At 40.7% G+C, this 22,314-nt stretch overlaps 1 protein-coding gene across 4 annotated transcripts; it reads left to right on the top strand.

The window, feature by feature from the left end:
• Nucleotides 1-204: 204 nt before the first annotated feature.
• On the top strand, nt 205-21,870 carry E2F6 (E2F transcription factor 6). Of its 4 annotated transcripts, none has more exons than XM_032792334.2 (7): nt 205-478; nt 1,965-2,019; nt 9,620-9,836; nt 10,249-10,407; nt 11,127-11,241; nt 13,637-13,784; nt 17,245-21,870. In XM_032792334.2, exons 2-7 carry the CDS (start codon nt 1,986-1,988, stop codon nt 17,247-17,249), a joined length of 678 nt encoding a protein of 225 aa, XP_032648225.1. In that variant the 5' UTR covers nt 205-478; nt 1,965-1,985; the 3' UTR covers nt 17,250-21,870. The 4 variants fall into 4 exon arrangements, with proteins under 4 accessions (XP_032648225.1, XP_032648223.1, XP_032648224.1 ...); XM_032792332.2 differs by having other exon boundaries at nt 268-620; XM_032792333.2 differs by having other exon boundaries at nt 268-620; nt 9,620-9,830.
• Nucleotides 21,871-22,314: the final 444 nt, after the last annotated feature.

The raw sequence follows: 22,314 nt of genomic DNA on the forward strand, positions 1-22,314 counted from the left end.
AGATTCCCTAGGGCGTCGGCCCAGCCCCGGGTCCCGCACAGGAAGGGAGAAGGACGGGTAACGTCCCCCCGCCTGAGGCGAGCGCCTCCACTACAGGGCTGGCGAGACGGTTGTGACGTCACGAAACACTCCCTCTCGGAATTCACCGGCCCAACACTCACGAGGGCCGCAAGGAAGGGGCGGGGTTTCTGCAGCCTGTGTCACCCGTTGGCGGAGGCTTGTGGGTAAGGGAGGCCGGCCGCGGAGCCAGGCTGAGGGGCGGAGAATGGGGGCTGTGGCGGGAGGTAGCGGCTTGCCGCACGAGGTGGCCGCGCCATGGACTGAGTGACACGGGGAGCCTCATGCTGCCAGGAGTCGCTTTTCCCGCCCAGCGGCCGCCGGCGTGGGGAGCGGATCACAACGCGGCTGGACCCTGCCCGCTCCTCCCAGAGGTGTGACGGGAGGCGGCGCTTGCCCGGACATGGACTCGCAGCTCTAGGTGGGCGGCGGCCTGTAAGCAGCGTCCCGGGCCGCGAGAGGCTTGACGCCGAGCGCTGGGCGGGGAGGAGAGGGGCCGAGCTAATATGGCCACCCCCGCCAAGGGGAAGAGCTTGCGGCCGCTGTACCCGGACACGCTGCGGGTGAGTGAGGGCGGGAAGTGGCTGGTGGCTGCGCGGCGCCCCGGCCCAGTCGCTCTCTTGCTCCCCAAGTGTGGGGCACACCTGAGATGGGGGCAATGTCCGGCTTTCTCCACGCGCAGTAAATGACCCCCCCCCCCCAAACACACACCCGGGCCCCTGGAAAAGGAAGGATGCAGCGGCGTTGGTGTTAAAAATCTGAGTTCCCTAAAAAGATGCTTTTCTTAGGTGTGCGGCTTAAATGACGTAAAGGGGTAGGGCGGCTGCCCGCTGCTGAGTGCTCTGCGCTCTCCGGGCGCCTTGGCCGCTGCTGCAGATAAACCGCGTCTTTCTCCCCGGGTCTGCTCTCAAAGGTTCTGCTGCGCTGATGATGTAGTGGGGTACCCGGGAGTGTGATTTAAAAACAAAATCTGTTAATTCGGAAATAAAAAAGCTGTATCTGTTTCAACTGGTGTGGAGTTTTTAAAACTTATTTTTATAAATCCTAAAACGTGAGCTAAATTTGACTCGATGGCTTTCTTTTCTGAATTTTTCATGGGTTGGTAGCCTGAAATTTTAGGTATTTCACTGGGGAAACTTTGATAAACGCCATTGTTTTGTGGCATTACTTCAAGAGAAGTAGCAGGAAAAAGAGGAAGGTCTTCCCGGATCACTGTTGCAATGCCATTGCTCAGAAAACATCCAAGGTTAATACAAAATCTGCTGCTAGCATAGTCTGCCAGCCTATGAGTTGAAGTCAAACTATTTGCATTGTAATTATATTGACCTGTGTTCTAAATTATATAATCTATGTAATCGGCCATCAAGAAGTGAAGGGACAGATGATCAAGGCATCCATTAATGCTTTCTGTGCAATGACTGTGAGGAGTGAACCCTTGGCCCAGCTAAGCAGGAATGTTCTCTCTTCCACCTGTGTGCTTCATAGCAACTACCTGATATCTGCAGTTGTGCTAGGAGTTGAGTTTTGTGGGGTGTCTTCACTACTCACCCCTTCCACAAGTCTTTATGTTAATCCTACATGGCTCAAGTGCCTGTGTCTGCTATTGGTTGGGAAAGGTTTGAGCCAGAGCACAATGAAAGCTAGCCCAGTTATCAGTTTCACCCTACAGAGTTTCAATCCCGGCAGTGAAATCTAACCAGATGATTAAATTTTCCCTTTGTTACACTTAAACGTAAAGCTATGAACAGTAGAAAAAACACTAAAGCTGTCTGAAGACTTAAGACAACTAATTTAACAAAAGCTTCCATTCTACTGAAGGAAAGCTAACCTTTACTCAGGAAAGCTTCTTGTTTGCCATATGTATATTTCATGTCTTACACTCACCTTTTTTTGTTTTGTTTTTTTAGCCACCAAAAATCAACCTTAATATGGAAGATGAGGTACAGTTTGTGACAATGAGAAGTAAGTTCCTGAACTTCAGATTTAGAGATGTTTCTTTTTCTCAAGGTTTATGCGGTCAGAGGAGGAGTTTGAATAAACTGCTGCTCTCTTCACAAACTTACTTCATGTATTTACCCAAAGAATGCCAGGCACTGTATACATACTTGCCTCCTTTTTTGCTTATAATCTGTATAAAACAGAGGGAAGGATGGAATGGAGCAAAATCAGGCAGTTGAGCAAGCAGTAATAATCAGCCCATCACTGACCATTTTGTTTTTCACTTCCCATCACTATAAGGAGATGGAGTATAAGTAGGGCCCTACCAAATTCCTGGTCCATTTTGGTCAATTTCACAGTCATAGGACTTCTAAAATTGTGAATTTCATGATTTTAGCTATTTAAATCTGAAATCTGGTGGTATAATTATAGGGGTCCTGACCCAAAAAGGAGTCATGGCGGGGATCAGAGGGTTATTGTGGGGGGAGTTGGAGTACTGCGACCCTTACTTCTGCACAGCTGCTGGTGGTGATGCTGCCTTCAGAGCTGGGCAGCTGGAGAGTGGTGGCTGCTGGATGGGAGCCCAGCTCTGAAGGGAGAGGCACCACCAGCAGCAGTGCAGGAGTAAAGATGGCATAGTATGGTATTGCCACCTTTACCTCTGTGCTGCAGCCTGCAGAGCTGGATCCTCTGTCAGCAGCCGCCACTCTTCGGCTGTCGAGCTCTGAAGGCAGCAGCACATAAGTAAGGGTGGCATGGTATGATATTGCCAGCCGCATTACTTCTGTGCTGCTACTGGCAGGACGTTGCCTTCACAGCTGGGTGCCTGGCCAACAGCCGCCATTCTCCAGTTACCCAGCTCTGAAGGCAGTGCAGAAATAAGGATGGCAATACTGCGAGACCCCACCCCCATAAATAACCTTGGGAGACCCCTGCCTTACAGAAGACATGCTGGAATGGAGCAGGGAAATGGGGCTACAGGCATATAAGGCCTGATAGGAAAGGGATGACCGAATATGTTCTGCAGTAGAACCCCGTTTATCCAGTCTAATTGGGACCAGACTGCCCTATCATATAATCAAAATTCCAGATAAACCAAAGAATGGAAAAATGTGATGCTGCAGCGCCATCTAGCCAACCATAGTAGAGAGAGCCTGTTTCTGGCCCTGGAGTTCTGGTTCAGTAAATGGGGAGAGCCAGTTAAAGGAGGGTGGGATAAACGGCTTCTATGTAATTACAATATGAAACTATGATAAATGCTTTATTTTGAAAACTTTGTTACATGCACTGCTTACTCTTTGTAGCAGATATCCCATTAATGTATACATGGCTTTAAGTCTTGCATGTTTCAAAACAGTATTCCGAATTTATCCAGATAAACATAAGATTGAGTGAATTTTGAGCCTGTTTAGAGGCAGTTTTCACTAGTTATGAATATGAAATGATGCAAACTCCCAATTAATAAATCATCTAGCAAATTTAAGAACATAAGAACGACCATGCTGGGTCAGACCAATGGTCCTCCTAGCCTAGTATCCTGACAGTGGTGAATGCCAAGTGCTCTAAAGGGAATGAACAGAATAGGCAAGCTTGGAGTGACCTAACTCCTGCCATCCACTCCCCACCTTTGGCAGTGAGAGGCTAGGGACACCCACAACTAATAGCAGGGGTGGACAAACTATGGCCCAGGGGCCGCATCCAGTCCTTCAGATGTTTTAATCCATCTCTCAAACTCCTGTCGAGGAGCTGGGTCTGGGGCTTGCCTTGCTCTGCGTGTGCCGTAACTCCCAAAAGGAGCAGCATGTCGCCCCCTCTGGCTCCTACGCATGGGGCAGATGGGGCTCCATATGCTGCCCATGCCCCAAGCCCCACCCTCACAGCCCCCATTGGCCAGGAACTATGGCCAGTGAGAGCTGCAGGGGTGGCGCCTGCGGACGGGGCAGTGCATGGAGCCACCTGGCCATGCCTCTGCATAGGAGCCGGAATAGGGACATGCTGCTGCTTCCAAGAGCTGCTTTTAAGGTGAGTGCCACCTGGATCCGTCTCCCACCCTCCAAACCCCTTGGTCCCAGCCCAGAGCACCCTCCTGCACCTCCAACCCTTTACCCCTAGCCTCACCCAAGAGCCCACATCTGCAGCAGGAGCCCTCACCCCTATCCCCAATTTCGTGAGCATTCATGGCCCACCGTACAATTTCCATACCCAGATGTGGTCCTCGACCAAAAAGTTTGCCCAGCCCTGACTAACAGCCGTTGATGGATCTGTCCTCTATGAATGTATCTAATTCTTTTTTTAACCCTGTTATAGTTTTGGCCTTCACATCATCCCCTGGCAATGAGTTCCACAGGTTGGCTGTATTGTGTAATGTAATATTTCCTTTTGTTTGTTTTAAATCTTGTTACCAGATTTGCCCTTTACTTTGAGGTATGCTCATTTATTAGGGCTACTCTTCTGGGGAGGGGGTTTCTGTAATTCTATCAATGTACTGCTTGTGTCACGTGTGTTTTCATATGGAGCTCTACTTCTCCGTTCTGCAAGTCCCCTCCCAATGGAGCTATCCTGTGTTCCCTAAGGCTTGAGCAAAGTCTGAGCGGATCAGGTCAGTCAGCACTTTCAAGCTGATCCCTTATATGTCCCTGGACTGGGTCAAGCAGCAGTTTCAAGAGCCCCCCACTTATATGCCCCTGGGCTCAATAGGCTGGGCCAAGCAGCACTTTCAAGCTGTCACCCTTTTATTCCACAAGTACTGCACTGGAGCAGAGTAAGCCTTAGCAGGCTGGGTCAAACAGCACTTCCAGGCTTCCACCCTTATATGCCCCTGTACTCAGCGGACTGGGTCAAGCAGCACTTCCAAGCTGCCACCCTTATATGCCCCTGGACTCAGTAGTCTGGGTCGAGCAGCACTTCCAGGCTGCTACCCTCGTATGTCACAGGTTCAGCATGTCCCTATCCCCACTTTCACATCACAATTGTACTGGTAGTAACCCACTTGATGAGCAAACCCCACAGCATTTTTGGATGCTACAGGGATCTTTGGCGTTGCTGAAGATTAAATGGGGAAGCTAGAAACACAAAAGAGTTAGGTTCAGAGAGAGAAGCAACCAGCTTAACCATAAAAGTTATTTATTGAATAATAGTGACAACTACACAAGGAGAACCTAAACCAATATAACAGTTACATTATTAAAGGTCAATACCTGAGGTAGAAAAGAAAACAGAGAGAGGGATCTCACCGCTTCGTGAAGCTTGAACTGGTTGGGGTTCCCAAGCGATGGTGGTAGCTCAGGGTCCTGAGTGCTGGAGACTGGCAGAGCCCCTAGCACGATCAGTCAGGAGAAGATGAAATCCCAGTGGAACTGATGCAGAGTTGATCCATGCATCAGAACACTTAAACATAGGTAGGGGTTTTTGTAGAGAAACAACAATGATTCAAGGGAGAACACTAGATTTGTTTCTGGGTAAACTGATGACTCAAGGGTTTTCTTTAGGCTAGACAATAGGAGCTGATCACTCTTCACTATGGATGATGTTTTCGTCCAGGGAGCTCACAGTGCAATTAGGCAGCATCAGTATTTTGGATATCAATCAAGGATTCATTACTAGAATTGGTCTGATAACTGCTGAGCTGGGTGTGTGCAGGCGTGGGTTCGTTAACATCTGGAGCAGAGATCTGCCATGATGCAGTGCTTCCTTGCTTTTTTCTGGTCCCAGAGTTCAGTGTGGTTCTCTGTTCTCCATTCTGTATGCTAATGGAGATACCTTTCCCATCTTTCATGCAGATGAGTCTAGGGGAGTTGCCTTTGTTCTTGTCACCCTTGTCAGGAGGGGTCTAGGTGTGTCTCCCAACACCCTTTACTGCTCTCTGCAAGTCTTTTCTCTGATCAGTTTTGGTTCAAGCAGAGACTGGTCGGGAGAGGGAGGTGTCTTTCATGAGTCAAACAGGCTGGATGCTGCGCCCTGGTTCCCCAAGAGCACAGAGCTGACTGGTATCAATCTGTTCCCTATTAATTTCATTGGACGACCCCTGGTTCTTGTGTTATGTGAAGGAATAAATAACTCTTCCTTATTCACCTTCTCCACACTATTCATGAGTTTATAGATCTCCATCATGTCCCCCTAAGTAATTTCTTTTCCAGGCTGAAAAGTCCTAGTCTTATTAATATCTCCTTGTGTGGAAGCTGTTCCATATCCCTAATAACTTTTGTTGCTCTTCTCTGTACCTTTTCCAGCTTTAATATCTTTTTGAGATGGGGCAACCAGAACTGCATAAAGTATTCCAGGTGTGGACATACCATGGTTTTATATAGTGACATTACGATATTTTCTGTCTTACTATCTATCCCTTTCCTGGTGGTTCCTAACTTTCTGTAATTTTTTTGACTGGTGCTGCACATTGAATGGATGTTTTCAGAGGACTATCCACAATGACTCCAAGATCTTTCTTGAGTGGTAATAGCTAATTTAGACCCTCTCATTTTATATATAGTTGAGTTTGTTTTCCAATGTGCATTACTTTGCATTTATCAACACTGAATTTCAGCTTGTTGCTCAGTCACCCCGTTTTGTGAGATCTCTTTGTCACTCTTTGCAGTCTGCTTTGGACTTAACTACCTTAAGTAATTTTGTATCATCTGTCAAATTTGCCACCTCACTGTTTACTCCTTTTTCCAGATCATTTATGAATATGTTGAACAGCACTGATCCCAGTACAGATCCCTGGTGCACCCCACTACCTGTCTTCATTGTGAAAACTGGCCATTTATTCCTACCCTTTGTTTCCTATCTTTTAACCAGTTGCTGATCCATGAGAGGGCCTTCCCTTTTATCCCATGACTGCTTAATTTCCTGAAGAACCTTTAGTGGGGGACTTTGTCAAAGGCTTTGCGAAAGTCCAAGTACACTATAGCCACGGGATCACTCTTTTCCACGTGCTTGTTGACCTCCCCTCAAAGTATTCTAATAGATGGGTGAAATGTGATTTCCCTTTACAAAAGCCATGTTGACTCTTCTCCCAACAAATCATGTTCATCCATGTGCCTCACAATTTTGTTCTTTACTATAATTTCAACCAATTTGCCTGGTACCGAAGTTGCCTATAATTGCAAGGATCCTTTTCTAAAAATTGGTGTCACATTCGCTATCCTCCAGTCATCTGGTGCAGAAGCTGATTTAAGTGATAGGTTACATACCTCAGTTAGTAATTCTGCAGTTTCAAATTTGAGTTCCTTCAAAACTCCTGGGTGAATACCATCTGGCCCTGGGGGCTTATTACCATTTAATTTATCAATTTGTTTCAGAACCTCCTCTGTTGACACATCAGCCTGGGACAATTCTTTAGATTTGTCACCTAAAAAGGTGTGGGAATCTCCCTCACATCCTCTGCAGTGAAGACTGATGCAAATAATTAATTTAGTTTCTCCACAATGGCCTTATCTTCCTTGAGTGCTCCCTTAGCACCTTGATCATCCAGTGACCCCACTGATTGTTTGGCAGGCTTTCTGCTTCTGCTGTACTTAAAATTTTTTTGGCTGTTTAGTTTAATTTGATTTGGTGATTGGATCTCTGCCGTTCTGATATATAAGGTACACAACCTTACAGGAATGGTATAAATAACATACTATGAAGATGTCATGCAAACTAAAGTCAAATGTCTCATTAATGCTGGAAAATTTCAGTTAAAAAATCTTAAGATTTATTAAGTCAGACCTGCAGCAGGCATAGTCTTAACTGAATCAGTGACAGAAATTGGTAGTTTAATAGTACAAATTAAGGAATATATGGGACAAATTCTGCTATGAGTTGCATGGCATGCAACTCAATTGAAGTTAGTGAGCTGTGGAGAATTTAGCCCATAGGTTTTAGTGTTTTGTTTGTTTGTTTTTTTATCAAATTTCAGGTGCTCTTGGGCTGTAAAACCTGGACTGGAGTGCACCCTATAGTGGTACAGTATTTGAAACTTCTGAACTATAGAGAGAACCAGTAAGAGAGCCTCTTAGGCCTATGGAGCACCTTTAGTGTTTTACAGATAGACTGAGGTAGGTCTTGATTCCGTATACTCTCAAAGGACTCTTGGGCCCATAGAGTCTCCTGTTGAACTCACTGAGAGTCTTCCTGCATGGATCCAATTACAGGATTGGGGATTTAGTTTATTAGAATGGTTCTGATGAGCCTAGCAAGCGTTCTGCTGGGACTCCTCGGTTGTCTGGTTCTCAGTCTTGTAAGGTGTTCAAAACATGCAGTATTTGAATGGAATATGTACTCTAATATTTCACATTCGAATAAAACATTTCCGGTTAAATTGCAGGAATTAAAGACAGAGAAATGGCCAAAGTATAAGAGTACCGAGCAGTTTCTCAGTGTCAGTCTTCAGAACTTTTGATAGCTGCATGTGCAATATCCTCGAGCTCTGCACCTTTGATGTCTAAACAAAACTTTAAGGGTAAAAACAAGTTCTGCTTGGAAACATTTATGTGATTAATAACTGAATTGTTTTTAAACCATATTTCTATAAACTTTATCCAAGGATCAGAAATCAACTTAATAGTTTGCGTAAGCTGGGTGTACACTAGGAGTGGTTCACTGGTATAGAAGTACTAGTATACTAATACCAGCAAAGCACTCCCATTGTGGACACAGTTATACAAGCAAAGCTGTGCTACATATTGGTAATGTGCAATTTTGCTGGTATAGCTGCATCTACACTACAGACTTCTGGCATTAGTGTGGCCCCTGACCAATATAACTGTGCTGACAGTCATCTGCAGTGTAGACATAAGCTTAGTTTAAACAACCTTTCTCACAGTCAGAAGCCAAACATTTCCAAATTAATTCCACTTCCCCTAAAAAAAAAAAAAAAAAAAAAAATCACCTGTAAGAGACAGGTGTGTTTTTTGTTTGTTTGTTTTTTAAATGCTTTCTGTAGTTTTCGGTGGTCAATGTCTGAATTAATCTTTCTTGAAAGATCAAAAGGTGGATGGAGTTCTTAAAAAAGATTTTGTTCCTGATGTTTTGATTAAATGAAATGGAGGAGCAAATTAGCCAGTAATTGAATTTAAGTAAATTGTGGTAATTGATATTCATATAATTACAGCTGTTTGAAAACTGTGTGGTCTAGTTTACGTTTTCCTTTGTGAACTTGTTAAATGGCTCCTATAAGAAGACATAATAAGCAACTTTTAATTTTGTTATATTTAAGTGAGGGACCAGATGGCATAGGTAGGTGCCATTCAGACAGTCTTTTTATCTCTTGATTACAGGCTCGTAATTGGCAATAGGACTATTTTAAACAAAAGATATCATCATGGCTGTTTAGTAACCCACCAGTTTGTAAAATTACTTATCCATATGTTCATATCACAGTTGATATCCTTGTTGGAAGTCTAATGTCAGAATTTAAAAGGCATGGAGGTATCTTTTTAGCTTTCTAGATAAAACTTCTGCAAATTAATTAAGGCATATTGGATGGACAGCTTTCTGTATGACTTGTACTGATATAGAACAAAACTTCAACCTCCTGTGCAAATGTAACACTTCTCATAAGCATTGTATATTGGAAAATTATGACAATGCTTTGAACAGAGCTCCAAGGGTTAATACTAAATGATACGATGTCAAACCTTTACAGAAACCCTGAAAGTCACAAAGCCTCGTTTTGATGCATCCCTGGTTTACCTGACCCGAAAATTCATGGATCTTGTCAAAACTGCTCCAGATGGTGTTCTTGATTTGAATGAAGTAGCAACAACTTTGGGGGTACGAAAACGAAGAGTATATGACATCACCAATGTGTTGGATGGAATCCACCTAATTCAGAAAAGATCTAAGAACCTTATCCAGTGGGTGTGAGTTGGCTTTGAAATTTCTAACTTACATTTGCAAAAATAATACGGATGCTTTGTGTGATGTAGTTTGATCTAACTTTGACGTAATTGTGAACATGTGTTTTAGCTTCATTAGTGTTTCGCAGTAACTTTCATAAATGAGATGGTACGGCCTCTTAAATTGCACTGTATAATTAATACAGTCTGTAATTATAGTGTGCTTTTAACTTTCTAATATCAGGAAATGAAGCAATTGTGAAGATTTTTTTTAACTGACAAGAAACTAAAAATAATGGTTTGACCAAAAAGCTTTCAACATTTTAGCTATGTTTTTTTTAAAAGTTAGAAAATGTTTAAGTATTTTGCATTACACTATAGACTTTATAAATATAAGCTTTAAATAATGTTCTTGATAACTTTCATATTCTTTTAGAGGATCTGATCTCGATCAGATTGCTGGAAAGGCATCAGAGCAACAAAAGCTTAGAGATGAACTTTCTGATTTATCAGCAATGGAAGAAGCTCTGGATGAATTAATTAAAGACTGTGCTCACCAGTTGTTTGAATTAACAGATGATACAGAAAACACAAAATATCCTTTTAACTGCTGCACCAGTTACTTTGGCTATTGGCACCAAGCAGTTAGTGATGGAAATTTAGAATGGCAAGTAAGAGATTGGAGAGCTAGCTCAGTGGTTTGAGCATTGGCCTGCTAAACCCAGGCTTGTGAGTTCAGTCCCTGAGGGGGCCATTTAGGGATCTGGGGGGGAAGAATCTGTCTGAGGATTGGTCCTGCTTTGAGCAGGGGGTTGGACTAGATGAGGGCCTTAGGTCCCTTCCAACCCTGATATTCTATGATTTTTCCTCATGCTTTAGTACAGGGCAAGTAAAAGAAACTTACATTTGCAGATATATGTCTATATAGAATAAACTGCAGAGGGTAAAAGTTGAAGGAGCAGTCTTAAAGAAACACTGTCACTATAGTAATTATGAATATTTACATTTAGTATTCCTATCTCATAGGCAAGCTTTGACAAATGAAAAGTAGTTTTGTAATTGAGACACGAATTAAACACCAAACATGAAAATTGGGAATATCAACTAAGATTCTCATTCTATGCTTGCCTCTAGGCAGAAGGCTAACTAGAAGAAAATCTGGTGCTTAAATAAATTCATTTTCAGACAATAACCAGTGAAACTTGTCCATTCCTTGAAAGAGATCAGAAAGTAATTATATCACATGTTAACAGCCATACCTTCTTCTTAAAACAGTTAACAGATTTCCTTATGGAATCCTTGACTTATGTGTACACTAGCTTATGTGACATATCAAGATATTCATAGCATTAAGGCCTTTCAAGAACAGATCGTTATGGCAATCAAAGCTCCAGAAGAAACAAAACTAGAAATACCAGCTCCTAAAGAAGTAAGTATTGCTTTTCATCACTCTAAGGCAATTGCATTTTTAGAATTAGAGTTTGCAAGAAGAGCAGTTGATTTTTCACTTACAGAAATTAATATTGGTATTATATAATATTGGCATTCTTATCTGATATGTTTCATAAAACAAAGGTACTTGCTATAATGTTTGGTGTAAAAATGTGTGGGGACAGCGTTTTCGCTTTTAAGATGGTGACTCTTACTGTCTAGACTAGGAAAATACTATATCATAGATTACCACTTCACTTTTGCTGGGGATGGAGGAGCATCTGTAACTGATGCCCAAGCTACCTCATTCGGTACTTGAGTTTGAGGGGGAATTGAATAAAGAAGCTTATACGGTACTTTACAGGGTTTAGTGCAAACTCCTAAGTATAAATAGATTGTAAAATCTAGGCAAGTGAGATCATTCTGGAATTTCCTCTGGAGAGGATTGTTATATTTGCTAGTGAAAAGTGCCGGACATCTCACTCTGGTCGTTTACTGTCCTGTTATATAGGAAGTCAGACTAGATGATCATAATGGTTCCTTCTGCCCTAAAAAAAAAGACTTAGTTTATTTTTGTTACAAACTGCAAAAATATTGTGACTTTGGGCATGTGTGTGTTTGCTAATTTAATCTGAAAATCCTTTATTCCAAGTTCTGAATAAAATAGACTATATGAAAGATGCATCTGTTTTTAACGGTAAAAGGTGTAAAAAAGGAGCATTTGAAGCCAGTGTAGGAGAGAGAAAATTAAGGAAGTAGAGTATACCTTGTACACAAAACTATGTTAAAAAAGATTTAAGATGGCAAAATCAAGCATTGTTAAGAAATGTCACCTTTATGGTTCCTTATACAGCCAGAATTTGATCCCCTTGTGCATAAGCATTGTGATCTTTGATTGTATGATCACATACTATTTTTCTCCACAATGTGTCTATCTCAATCAATGCAAAGGATAGATGGTATTCACTTAAACCTTGCTCTGGAAACAGAATTATTAATTTTTCTGGACTTTTTCTAAGATGCTCATTGCTAAATTGCCTGAATGCTTCACAAATTAATTTATTTTAACAACACAGCTTGAGATGAGGAGTCATAATTAACACCCCCCCATTTTACAGATGGAGAACTGAGGCACAGAGATTACGTTTACAAGCATACACTACTACCCAATTTGAGATTCCTAGACCTGATTTAACTTAACACTATATAGATCTTTATATGTTCAAAACGCAGCTCCTGTTGGCTTTGGTTGCAGCTCTGAGTGTGCTGCACTTAAGCAAATCAGATCCCAGGTAGTCAAGTCAGGCAATCAAAAAAGAGGAACACACAGTTAGTAGTGATCTCTGACAAGCTTGGTCTCACTAAGTTGCTTAGCATCAGGGAGCTACAGCTTCTCAAAGAATGTATTGCTTTGGCTATATTAAAAGTTTCTGGCAGTGTGTTTTTTCCCTACATTCATTCTTGGAAACAGCTGTAAACTGCCTTGGCTGAAATTTTCCAAAATGATTCCTCCTGAGGTAGATGGCTAACATGGAAATTTTCAGCCTAAATGGTTGGTTAGGCACAGTTTTATAAGCAACTGAAAATGGGCTTATAATGGAAAGTTTCAGGCAACCATATTAAGAGGTGCTAACAGCCCTGACTGAAATTGTTTAGAAAGCTAGAACAACATACTGTAAAATTTTCATGCATATTTGATTTTTTTCTGTTACAATGCACTTGTCTCTTTGGGGAAAAAATAGTTCTGGAACTTGTTTCCCTATAATGTTTATGCCTAATTCATTTTTTTGATTGCTGTCTTGGGGTGATTTGGTGTCCTCTGCCTTTTGGTTCTTGAAAGCCCATTGCATTGCTGATATTATTTACTGGGGGCGTTGATATAGCAATTTATTAAATTTGTTCTGCCATACTGATTGTGCTAGAAGTAAAATTTGTGCCAGCACTGATTGTTTTGAGCTATTCAATTGTCACATTGACCCTAAACTCACCACTTTTGCTACCTCGGTTTTTAACAGTGTAATAAAATCCAGTCATTTGTCAACATGGCCTGTTGAACACGACCAACTGAAAAAGTAGGTCTTCACATTAGATAGACCCTTATCAAAACAAAACTCTTCTAATGCACAGAAATGTTCAGTTGCTTAATTACATTATTTAATCGATGTCATTCAGTATGGCAGCTTCATAGGTAAACCTATCGATTTACCAAGAACTAAGGAACATTTAAATTGGCTTAATTAAGTCTGTTAAAATAAAAATGTCTCTTCTATATCTGGACCTGTTCTTGTATGTTAATTTGTGTTAAAATATATGCAAAATACTTGAAGTAAAAATTAGTTTGGCTTAATCTATAAATTTCTTCTGATTTTCAATATATTAAATCTGTTTTACAGGATTGTATAGAAGTACGTATAAAGAGCACAAAGGGACCCATTGATGTATATTTATGTGAAGTGGAGCAAGATAACCCAGGTGCCAAAACTTTTGAAGATATGGATACTCTGACATCAGAAACTAAATCATCAGTACCTCTTGATGAAGGTATGTGAGAAATTTAAATGGAAGAAAGGCATTTATCAACATAAGACAAACTACTGTGAAATATGTATTGTATCATTCTGACAAATTGAGCAGGATAAACACTTCTGATCCCCCTGAATCTTGTGTAATTTTTAAAGTGGGCTAAATTCTCAGCATACAAAAAATATTTCAGAACCAACTTTAACCATTGTTACTAGAGCTGAGCAAAATCTTTTGGATGAATAGTTTATTTGTTGAAAAATGTTTTTTGTTGACTTGAAACTGTTTTTTCAAATTTGACACACATTAATTGAATAGTTTAGTCCAAAAAAGTTGTGGGCTAGCTTCACAAGGGAACGTAGGTCCCATTCAGAAAACTGCTGGTGGTGAGTTCCTCCTTAAAACTTTTAGCCCAATGCTTAGGGCACTCACCAGGGATGTGGAAGGCCTGGGTTCAGTTATCTCCATTGTTTGATATGGAGCAAAGATTTGGATTGGGTCTTCTGCATCGCAGGATCGTGCCCTAACCACCAAGCTATGTTGTGTTCTGGGGCAAGCCTCTCTTCTCCTGTTGAAGCTGTTCCACTTGAGTCAGAGAGAGAGAGTGAACATACCCTGGTGGTGTGAGTCCCCTAACTACCGGGCAAAAGTTATAAGGAAGGCTGCTCCTCTTCGTGATGTTTAGTGAATCTAGCCCTCTAATATTGCTCGAAACAAAGCATTTCGGGTCAAACATGTTTTGGTCATCCCAGAATGGACTTCTTCATTCGCTGAAACTTTTTAGACTCTTTGGCTTCATTTTGACTTAAATTAAAAAAATTAGTTTAATTTTATTTATTTAAACAACTCTGGGTGAACTGAAAAAAATCAGTTATTTGCTTTGCTCTACTTGTTACATATACATATTTTGATTTGTGTAACACTACTGTATAATAGAATCTGGTGCCCTCTTGTTCTGTGATTAGATGTAAAATGCCCTGCTACAGAATCTTACACAGTTGGCAAAATAGGAAAACTTGGCAACTAACTCAATAGTTCACTTCAAGTGAGAGCATATATGTCTGTCTTCATCAGTAGAGATGCAAGATAACCAGTCATATGCAGGTTACTGCTGTCTGGAAGGAAACAAAACAGGATATGTAGTTTGATGGTCTGGGGAGTAGTTAAGGTGACTTATTTTCAGCAATGCTACTTGAAAAGCAGTAGTTACCCTTCCCCAGTGTACACTTAGATTTTTGTGTTTGTGCCACTTGTGGAATAGCAACATGGTGATGTGATTAGTCCATTTCTGACAGTCTGTGTGTTGACATAATCCTAATGCAATAGTTTTTCCTTATAAAGTTACCTCCTGTGTTTAGTGGAGCTAATACTAGAGGGATGAGTTAACCCTTTCCAAAAGTCGTTGTAAAGAGGACATAGATTTGTAACTTACAGTATGTAGTTATAGAAAGTTAATTGTCTTCCACAGGGAGTGAAAATATTTTTAAAAATAAAGGAGCCCAGAATTTCTGTAAATAGTGTGGGTATAAAACTGTGGATGACCCATTCCTGTTTACTTGCCACAGCAATGCTCAATACAGTCACTAACTTCCCTCAAAATTCTCATGTCGTGTACCTTTCTACATCCATTAGTCTCAGATTTCTTCTTAGAGTGCCAAGGAAAAGAGGAATTGTGGAGTATTTCTATTAATCAGCCATTCAAATTTTTTTCAATGTGAGAGAGGATTCTAAAGTACACTTCTGATTTCAACCATGGCAACACTTAGCAACGCGTCCTATTAAAACAAAAAGACTAGCAGCAAGGATTTCTGGGTTTAATTCCCTCTGCTATTCATTCAGTGTGGTGTTGGGCAAATCATGTAATCGCTATCTTCATTTATCCATCTTGCAAAATGAGTACAATAACTAGTGTGATGAGACTAAATATTTTGAAATCTTTGAGTATGACATTTATTTTTTTTCTGTATCAAGCATTTCTCAGTAAAGTTTGGGAAACCTCTCTTAGCAGTTCAAGCTGTAAAGTACAGCATGAATTAGTTCATTATTTTACTTACATAAGCAGTCATGCTTCATGTTAGCAGTTCTTGTATAACTACTGCTTGTCTCTAAACTGTTCAAATGTAGGATCAGCTTTAACAAATAACACTTCTTGTATCTGCCTCGTTTTTTTCCCTCCACTTCCTTGTTTTTGTGCCTATCAAGATTTACATGCTCTTTCATGTCACTTGACCACATCTTTATTTCACTGTGTAAGCTGGTCGGTTCGGGCCTCGTCCCCCTCAGGTGCGGCGGGGAGCCAGGGCGCCTCCTTCTATGCAGCGGGACGGGTTCCACGCTGGTCCTGTACTCAAGGGTCGAGCAAATGAGGTCTGTGGGCCCTGGCCCTTAGGCAGGGCGGGGCACCAAACAGTTCAGGCTTTGGCCCTTTGGGGCAGGGCAGAGCGGTAGCAATGTCTATAGGCCCTGGCCCTTAGGCAGGGCGGGGCAACAAACAAACTGTAACACAGCTCAGGGGCTCTGGGTGAAGGGGGAATTCTGCCACCCAGTTATGGGTGGCAGGGGGAACGCAGGCCCACCCACTCCTCTGCGTTCCAGCTCGGGGCCCTGGTAGCGGCGGTCGCCGTTAAGGCAGTCAGTAGGGCTCCCAACCGAAACACATTGACAGGGTGGTCAGTGGGGATCCTGGCCGATACACACGGCCATAGGCTCGGGGGCCTTCTGCGGCCTGACTGTAGTCAGCCACCCCTGGACTACTTCCAATTTCCCCCTCCCCAGGTACCTGTCCTCCGTCAGCGTAACTCAGCGGGTCCCAGACCATAGGTTCCTCGGAGAACTGGGAGGGAGCAGGCTCTGGCGGCTCCTCCGGCCAGCGGGCGCAGGGTAGTTCAGGCTGAGGGTCCTCTGGATACCGGGCCCGAGGTAGGTCCGGCCAGCGCTCCTCTGGATAGTGAGCACAAGGCAAGCTGGGCCGAGCGGGAGCTCGGGCCTCCACGTCTGTGCTCTTCGGCGTCCTGGGCTAAACTGAGCTCTGGGCCCTGGCTTTTATACTTCCTGTCCCGCCCCTTGACTTCCGAGGGGCGGGAACAGGCGGTACTGGCTCCGCCCACGGAGGTGCCTGCTGTGGCTCTTCCCCCTCAGGTGCGGCGGGGAGCCAGGGTGCCTCCTTACACACTGGTTTAAGTACCACTGTTCTAGCACCTCCCCACTCTTTCTTTTTCAGTATCAAAGGAGTGATCTTAACAGTATGGGGCAGTAGAACCATTTTATAGTGTCATTTGGTACCCTGGAAGTCTTACACCTGAATTTTTAAAGGGCATATGTGTGAAGTTTCTAGATCAGTGTATAGCACAATAAGATCACATGTAGATGCAGTACTTTTTTTTTTTTTTTTTAATTCTACCATACCTTGGCTTTCATAAATATGAATGTTCCCTGAAAGAGAATAAATGTTTTGGTTATCTTTTTTTGACTTCCCTTCTAGAGTGAGATCTTCTAAATCAACTTGAAGGGTGAAGAACCATTAGAACGCCAAGTCCTGAGCAGATTATCATGAATGTCTGCGCTGCAGAATTCCCTAAGAGAGCCACTTGGAACTATGAATATGCTGAACTTGTAATACTCTCAAATGTTTTTCAAACTTAAAATGGGAATAATTCAGTTGTTGAGTGCTTTCACACAATTATCTTCAATTGCTTCAGTCTAAAAGAAGGCAAATCAAGGAGCATTTTTAGGAGCTTTGTTTCTACACTTGTGCATAATTTGCAGTGTTTGGGGAAAATGGCCTTGTTTTTCCTGTTTTTATTAAATAATTTGAATGATAATAAATATGGACAAGAAATTACTTCAAAAAATGAAGATTCTTTAAAGCTACATCTGGAACAAAACACCAAAACATGGTCCTGCAAGAATATAGATAATAAAGAAATGCATTTTTAATTCTGAAGCTGCACTGTCACTAAACAGGATTGTTAAATATAATATTAGAATCAAGAACTGGAGTACTGGAAGACTTTTCTTACCCATAAGGAGTATAAGACAAGTAAACATGAAAAACTGAAGCTATGCCTTGCACTGTGTGGATGCTGTTTGCATCCAACTCAGTATGTAACTCTAGTGTAAACGATGAAGTTAAAGGCATGGCTTTTGTGTATATATCTGTATCTTGTTTAGATAGTCACTGATGGAGATTGACAAAATGAATTGCACTTCTGACTTTGTACAGCAAAAACTGAAATAAACTTGTAAATATAAAAAGTGGTCAGTCTAACAGTGTTAGTTGAACTTCATCTTGGCTTTCTCTTTAAACAGTAGAAATTCATTAGGTGACATTTATGAACAGTATGAAACTGTTGTGTAAAAACGACTCGTAAATTGACAAGTATAATATATTGAAACTGGGTCTGATTAATTGCAGTTAACTCACGTGATTAACTCTCAAATTAGTCATGAATTAAAAAATCACGATTAATTGTTTTAATCGCACTGTTAAAACAATAGAATACCAGTTGAAAATTATTAAATATTTTGGATGTTTTTCTACATTTTCATATAGTAGTCTGTGTTGTAATTGAGATCAAAGTATATTATTTTTTATTACAAATATTTGCACTGTAAAAATGATGAAATAGTATTTTTCAATTCATCTCATACGAGTACTGTAGTGCAATCTTTATTGTGAAAGTGCAACTTACAAATGTAGATTTATTTTTTTGTTCATAACTGCACTCAAAAACAAAACAATGTAAAACTTTAGAGGCTACAAGTCCACTCTGTCCTACTTGTTCAGCCAATCACTAAGACAAACAAGTTTGTTTACATTTACAGAAGATAATGCTGCCTGCTTCTTATTTACAATGTCATCAGAAAGCGAGAACCAGTGTTCTTGTGGCACTTCTGTAGCTGGCATTACAAAGTATTTACATGCCAGATATGCTAAATATTCATATGCCCCTTCATGCTTTAGCCACCATTCCAGAAGACGTGCTTCCATGCTGATGACACTCGTTAAAAAAATAATGCATTAATTAAATTTGTGACTGAACTCCTTGGGAGAGAATTGTATGTCCCCTGCTCTGTTTTTCCCACTTCTGCCATATATTTCATGCTATAGCAGTCTTGGATGATGACTCAGCACACATTCGTTTTAAGAACACGTTCAATGCAAATTTGACAAAATGCAAAGAAGGTACCAATGTGAGATTTCTAAAGATAGCTACAGCACTCGATCCCAGGTTTAAGAATCTGAAATGCCTTTCAAAATCTGAGAGGGACGAGGTGTGGAGCATGATTTCAAAAGCCTTAAAAGAGCAACACTCCGATGCAGAAACTACAGAACCCGAACCAGGAAAAAAAAATCAACCTTCTGCTGGTGACATCTGACTCAGATAATGAAAATGAACATGCATCAGTCCGCACTGCTTTGGATTGTTATCGAGCAGAATCCATCATCAGCATGGACGCATGTCCTCTGCAGTGGTGGTTGAAGCACGAAGGGGCATATGAATCTTTAGCGCATCTGGCAAATAAATATCTTGTGATGCCGGCTACAACAGTGGCATGAGAAGACCTGTTCTCACTTTCAGGTGACATTGTAAACAAGAAGTGGGCAGCATTATCTCCTGCAAATGTAAATAAACCTGTTTGAGCGATTAGCTGAACAAGAAGTAGGATTGAGTGGACTTGCATTTTACATTGTTTTATTTTTGAATGCAGTTTTCTTTGTACATGATTCTACGCTTGTAAGTTCAACTTTCATGGTAAAGAGATTGCACTACAGTACTTGCATTATGTGAACTGAAAAATACTAGTTTTTGTACAGTGCAAATACTTGTAATCAAAAATAAAGCGAGTACTGTACATTTTGTATTCTGTGCTGCACTTGAAATCAATATATTTGAAAATGTAGAAAACATCAAAAAATATTTAAATAAATCGTATTCTATTGCAATTAATCGTGTGATTTTTTTTTTTTAATCGCTTGACGGCCTAATTGAAACTTTTTATTGTACAGGCACACTGACATACCATCTAATACCAGAAGTTATATATTGAGGCATCTTGACAGTGCTACATACCCAGTGATTGATGTGTAAATCTGTCATTAATGGTTGTTGCATATGTCTTGAACTTAACTGTAACATACTGCTTCAAAATTGTTGAGCTGTCTTTTCATAATTTTTACCATGCAAAAAGTTGCCTAACTTGGAACTGTTCTTTCAGCTGTAGCTGCAGTTTCCCTTTTTTTCCTAAAACGTTTAACAAGGTACAAAGTGTTTTACACTACTGTCCCTCTGGGACTAGTTTTCCAAATGAGTTAGTTCATCTGTGCTATCAACAACATAAGTGCGGGACTCCCTGTTGTTTTGAAATAGGATAGATTGTGCTTGCATATCAAGATTTTTCTTTAAAATTATGCATGGGTAAATTAAACTTCCAACTATGATAGACTTATGTAATCAGTTTCTCAATTCAAAGGAAGGTCAAAAATAGAACTACTACTATGTTCTAACTGCTGAAATACTTTCCTGTAGTTAAGTCCGTTAAAGCCAATGCAAATTGGAGACTTCAGATAATCAGAAATTTTAAATACTGATGTTTTATACAGCTATTGTTTAAAACAAGTCAGCTTTCATTTTGTTAACAAACAGCAGAGAGTAGCCAACTCTAAATAGCTTCAATCCAACTAAATAAAGACCCCAGATTAATCCAACTATATATAGTTCACCCACTGGACAAAGTATTAAGCAGACCAGTACTTGTTTCAAGCAGCACTCAGATGTTATGTACGTGATCTATCTATCTTCCAGATCTAGGGAGATGGCTTAGTGAATTCCAAATGGGACATCAGCATTATTGGGATCTCATTCTTTCCTACTTTGTCTTCCTTTAGAACAGTGAACTGTACCATGGGCTTCAATAGAAGCATTACTTAGGATTCATCTAAAGTTTAGAAAAAAATTGAGGTATGCTTGCTGGCTTGGTTATAATATGGATTGGGAAGAAGCTTGTAAAGGGTCTGGAGCAAGCAAGTACTAAATGAGGCAAGAAATCCTAAAGCATCTGTGAGTAGAAAGATCATTATGTGGGTTTGGAGGAAGATATGCTTTCTGGAGAAGTTGATCAGTAGACCTTAGATTAAATTGTTTGAGAAGCAAGACCTCAGTGATGACAACTGGCAAAACATCTCTCCCTCTAGGTGGCAGACTTGTTTGCTTTTGGATGGATAAGCAGTAATTTAATTAGCCTTTTCTAGGATCATTTCAACAGTTTGAACAATAGACTGTTTACTGTGAAATAAACACTTAAGATTTTATTAGCACAAGAGTGAGGTAACCTATATTTTGTGCAGTAGGATAGGGTCTTGAACTGGAGCTGTGCATCCTCTAACGTGGAATAATGAGCTGTAGCATATATTAGAGGGACACTATCTTACATACTTGTCAATATCTTTACCTGTTACAAGTAACACTGAAGATCACTATTAAAGGGAAGTTCAGGAAGTTTTTTCTTCTTGTCATGTATTTAACAGCATTTTGTAGATAGTTTCCTTTTTTCACCTTTTAGTGGGTCTTTCACACAGCAACAGATAGAGAAAAACATTTAAACATAAGAAAATGTAGTAAAACAACAAAATTGTGAGGGAAGCCTCGGGCCAGATGTAAATATGAAACTACTCTTAATTTGTTTTTACAATGGACTAGACTTGTCCCTGTATACTGACTTTAATAATGCATATTAAATATTTAAAAATAATGTGCACTCTAACCTCTATTGGTGGTTAAACAGTACCTTTTTGTTACCTGAATCTTTGTAACATTATCTAGTTATGCTAACAGAAGACCTTAACGTATTGCAGATGATCATGGAGGTAGCTAGCTAGCTGAATAAGCTTAGACTTGACAGTGCAGGAATAGATGTTCAGTTATGCTCATCTTGAATATTAGAAACTCTCATAAAAAGTAAATGTGTTGAGATACCTTAATAGAGGAAATAAAACTTTACTCCTGTGAATATATATAATACAATGCATCTATTTGATTTTGTGTGTGTAAAGTGGTTATTGAAATTACTTTAGTCTTTTTATATAAAAATAAACCATTTTGCAACATGTGTGCCTACATAATGTTCCTCCCTCAACTGTCTCCAGATACTCTGCTTTCAATACATTAGGAACAGGTATGAGTTGTTTTTTTTTTACTCTTCCCTAAATTAGAATGATTGAGCATCTCTAATTGAAGTAGTCAGTGATAGCCATAACCAGAATTCATTATTATAAAATGTCCTGCTTCTGACTCCATAATTAGAACAAGCCACATAACTGGCCAATTCAGACCTTACTTGGCATAATGAGAGAGAAGGTAACTCCTGCAGAGTTTTGAATGTTTCAACACTTTTATTCACCAATAGAACTTGGTAGGGGCAGAGAGTTTTGGAAGGTCTCTTTAAGGACGCAAGCTCTACATTTTGAATAAATTGTTTGCAAGGAGTTTATGCCACTTACAAAAAGGCTTGAGGTCAACTGGTATAAATCATGGCTTAGTCTACACTTGCA

The sequence above is a fragment of the Chelonoidis abingdonii genome, chromosome 3 (assembly GCF_003597395.2).
Source record: "Chelonoidis abingdonii isolate Lonesome George chromosome 3, CheloAbing_2.0, whole genome shotgun sequence".
NCBI classification, from domain to species: domain Eukaryota; kingdom Metazoa; phylum Chordata; order Testudines; family Testudinidae; genus Chelonoidis; species Chelonoidis abingdonii.

Excerpts from the sequence above, each read along its gene's own strand:
- E2F6 (XM_032792332.2), top strand. The coding sequence starts at position 564 with ATGGCCACCCCCGCCAAGGGGAAGAGCTTGCGGCCGCTGTACCCGGAC. Across the intron at positions 10,408-11,126 it reads GATGATACAGAAAACACAAA|ACTAGCTTATGTGACATATC; the intron begins ATATCCTTTTAA and ends ACTTATGTGTAC. Across the intron at positions 11,242-13,636 it reads AAATACCAGCTCCTAAAGAA|GATTGTATAGAAGTACGTAT; the intron begins GTAAGTATTGCT and ends TCTGTTTTACAG.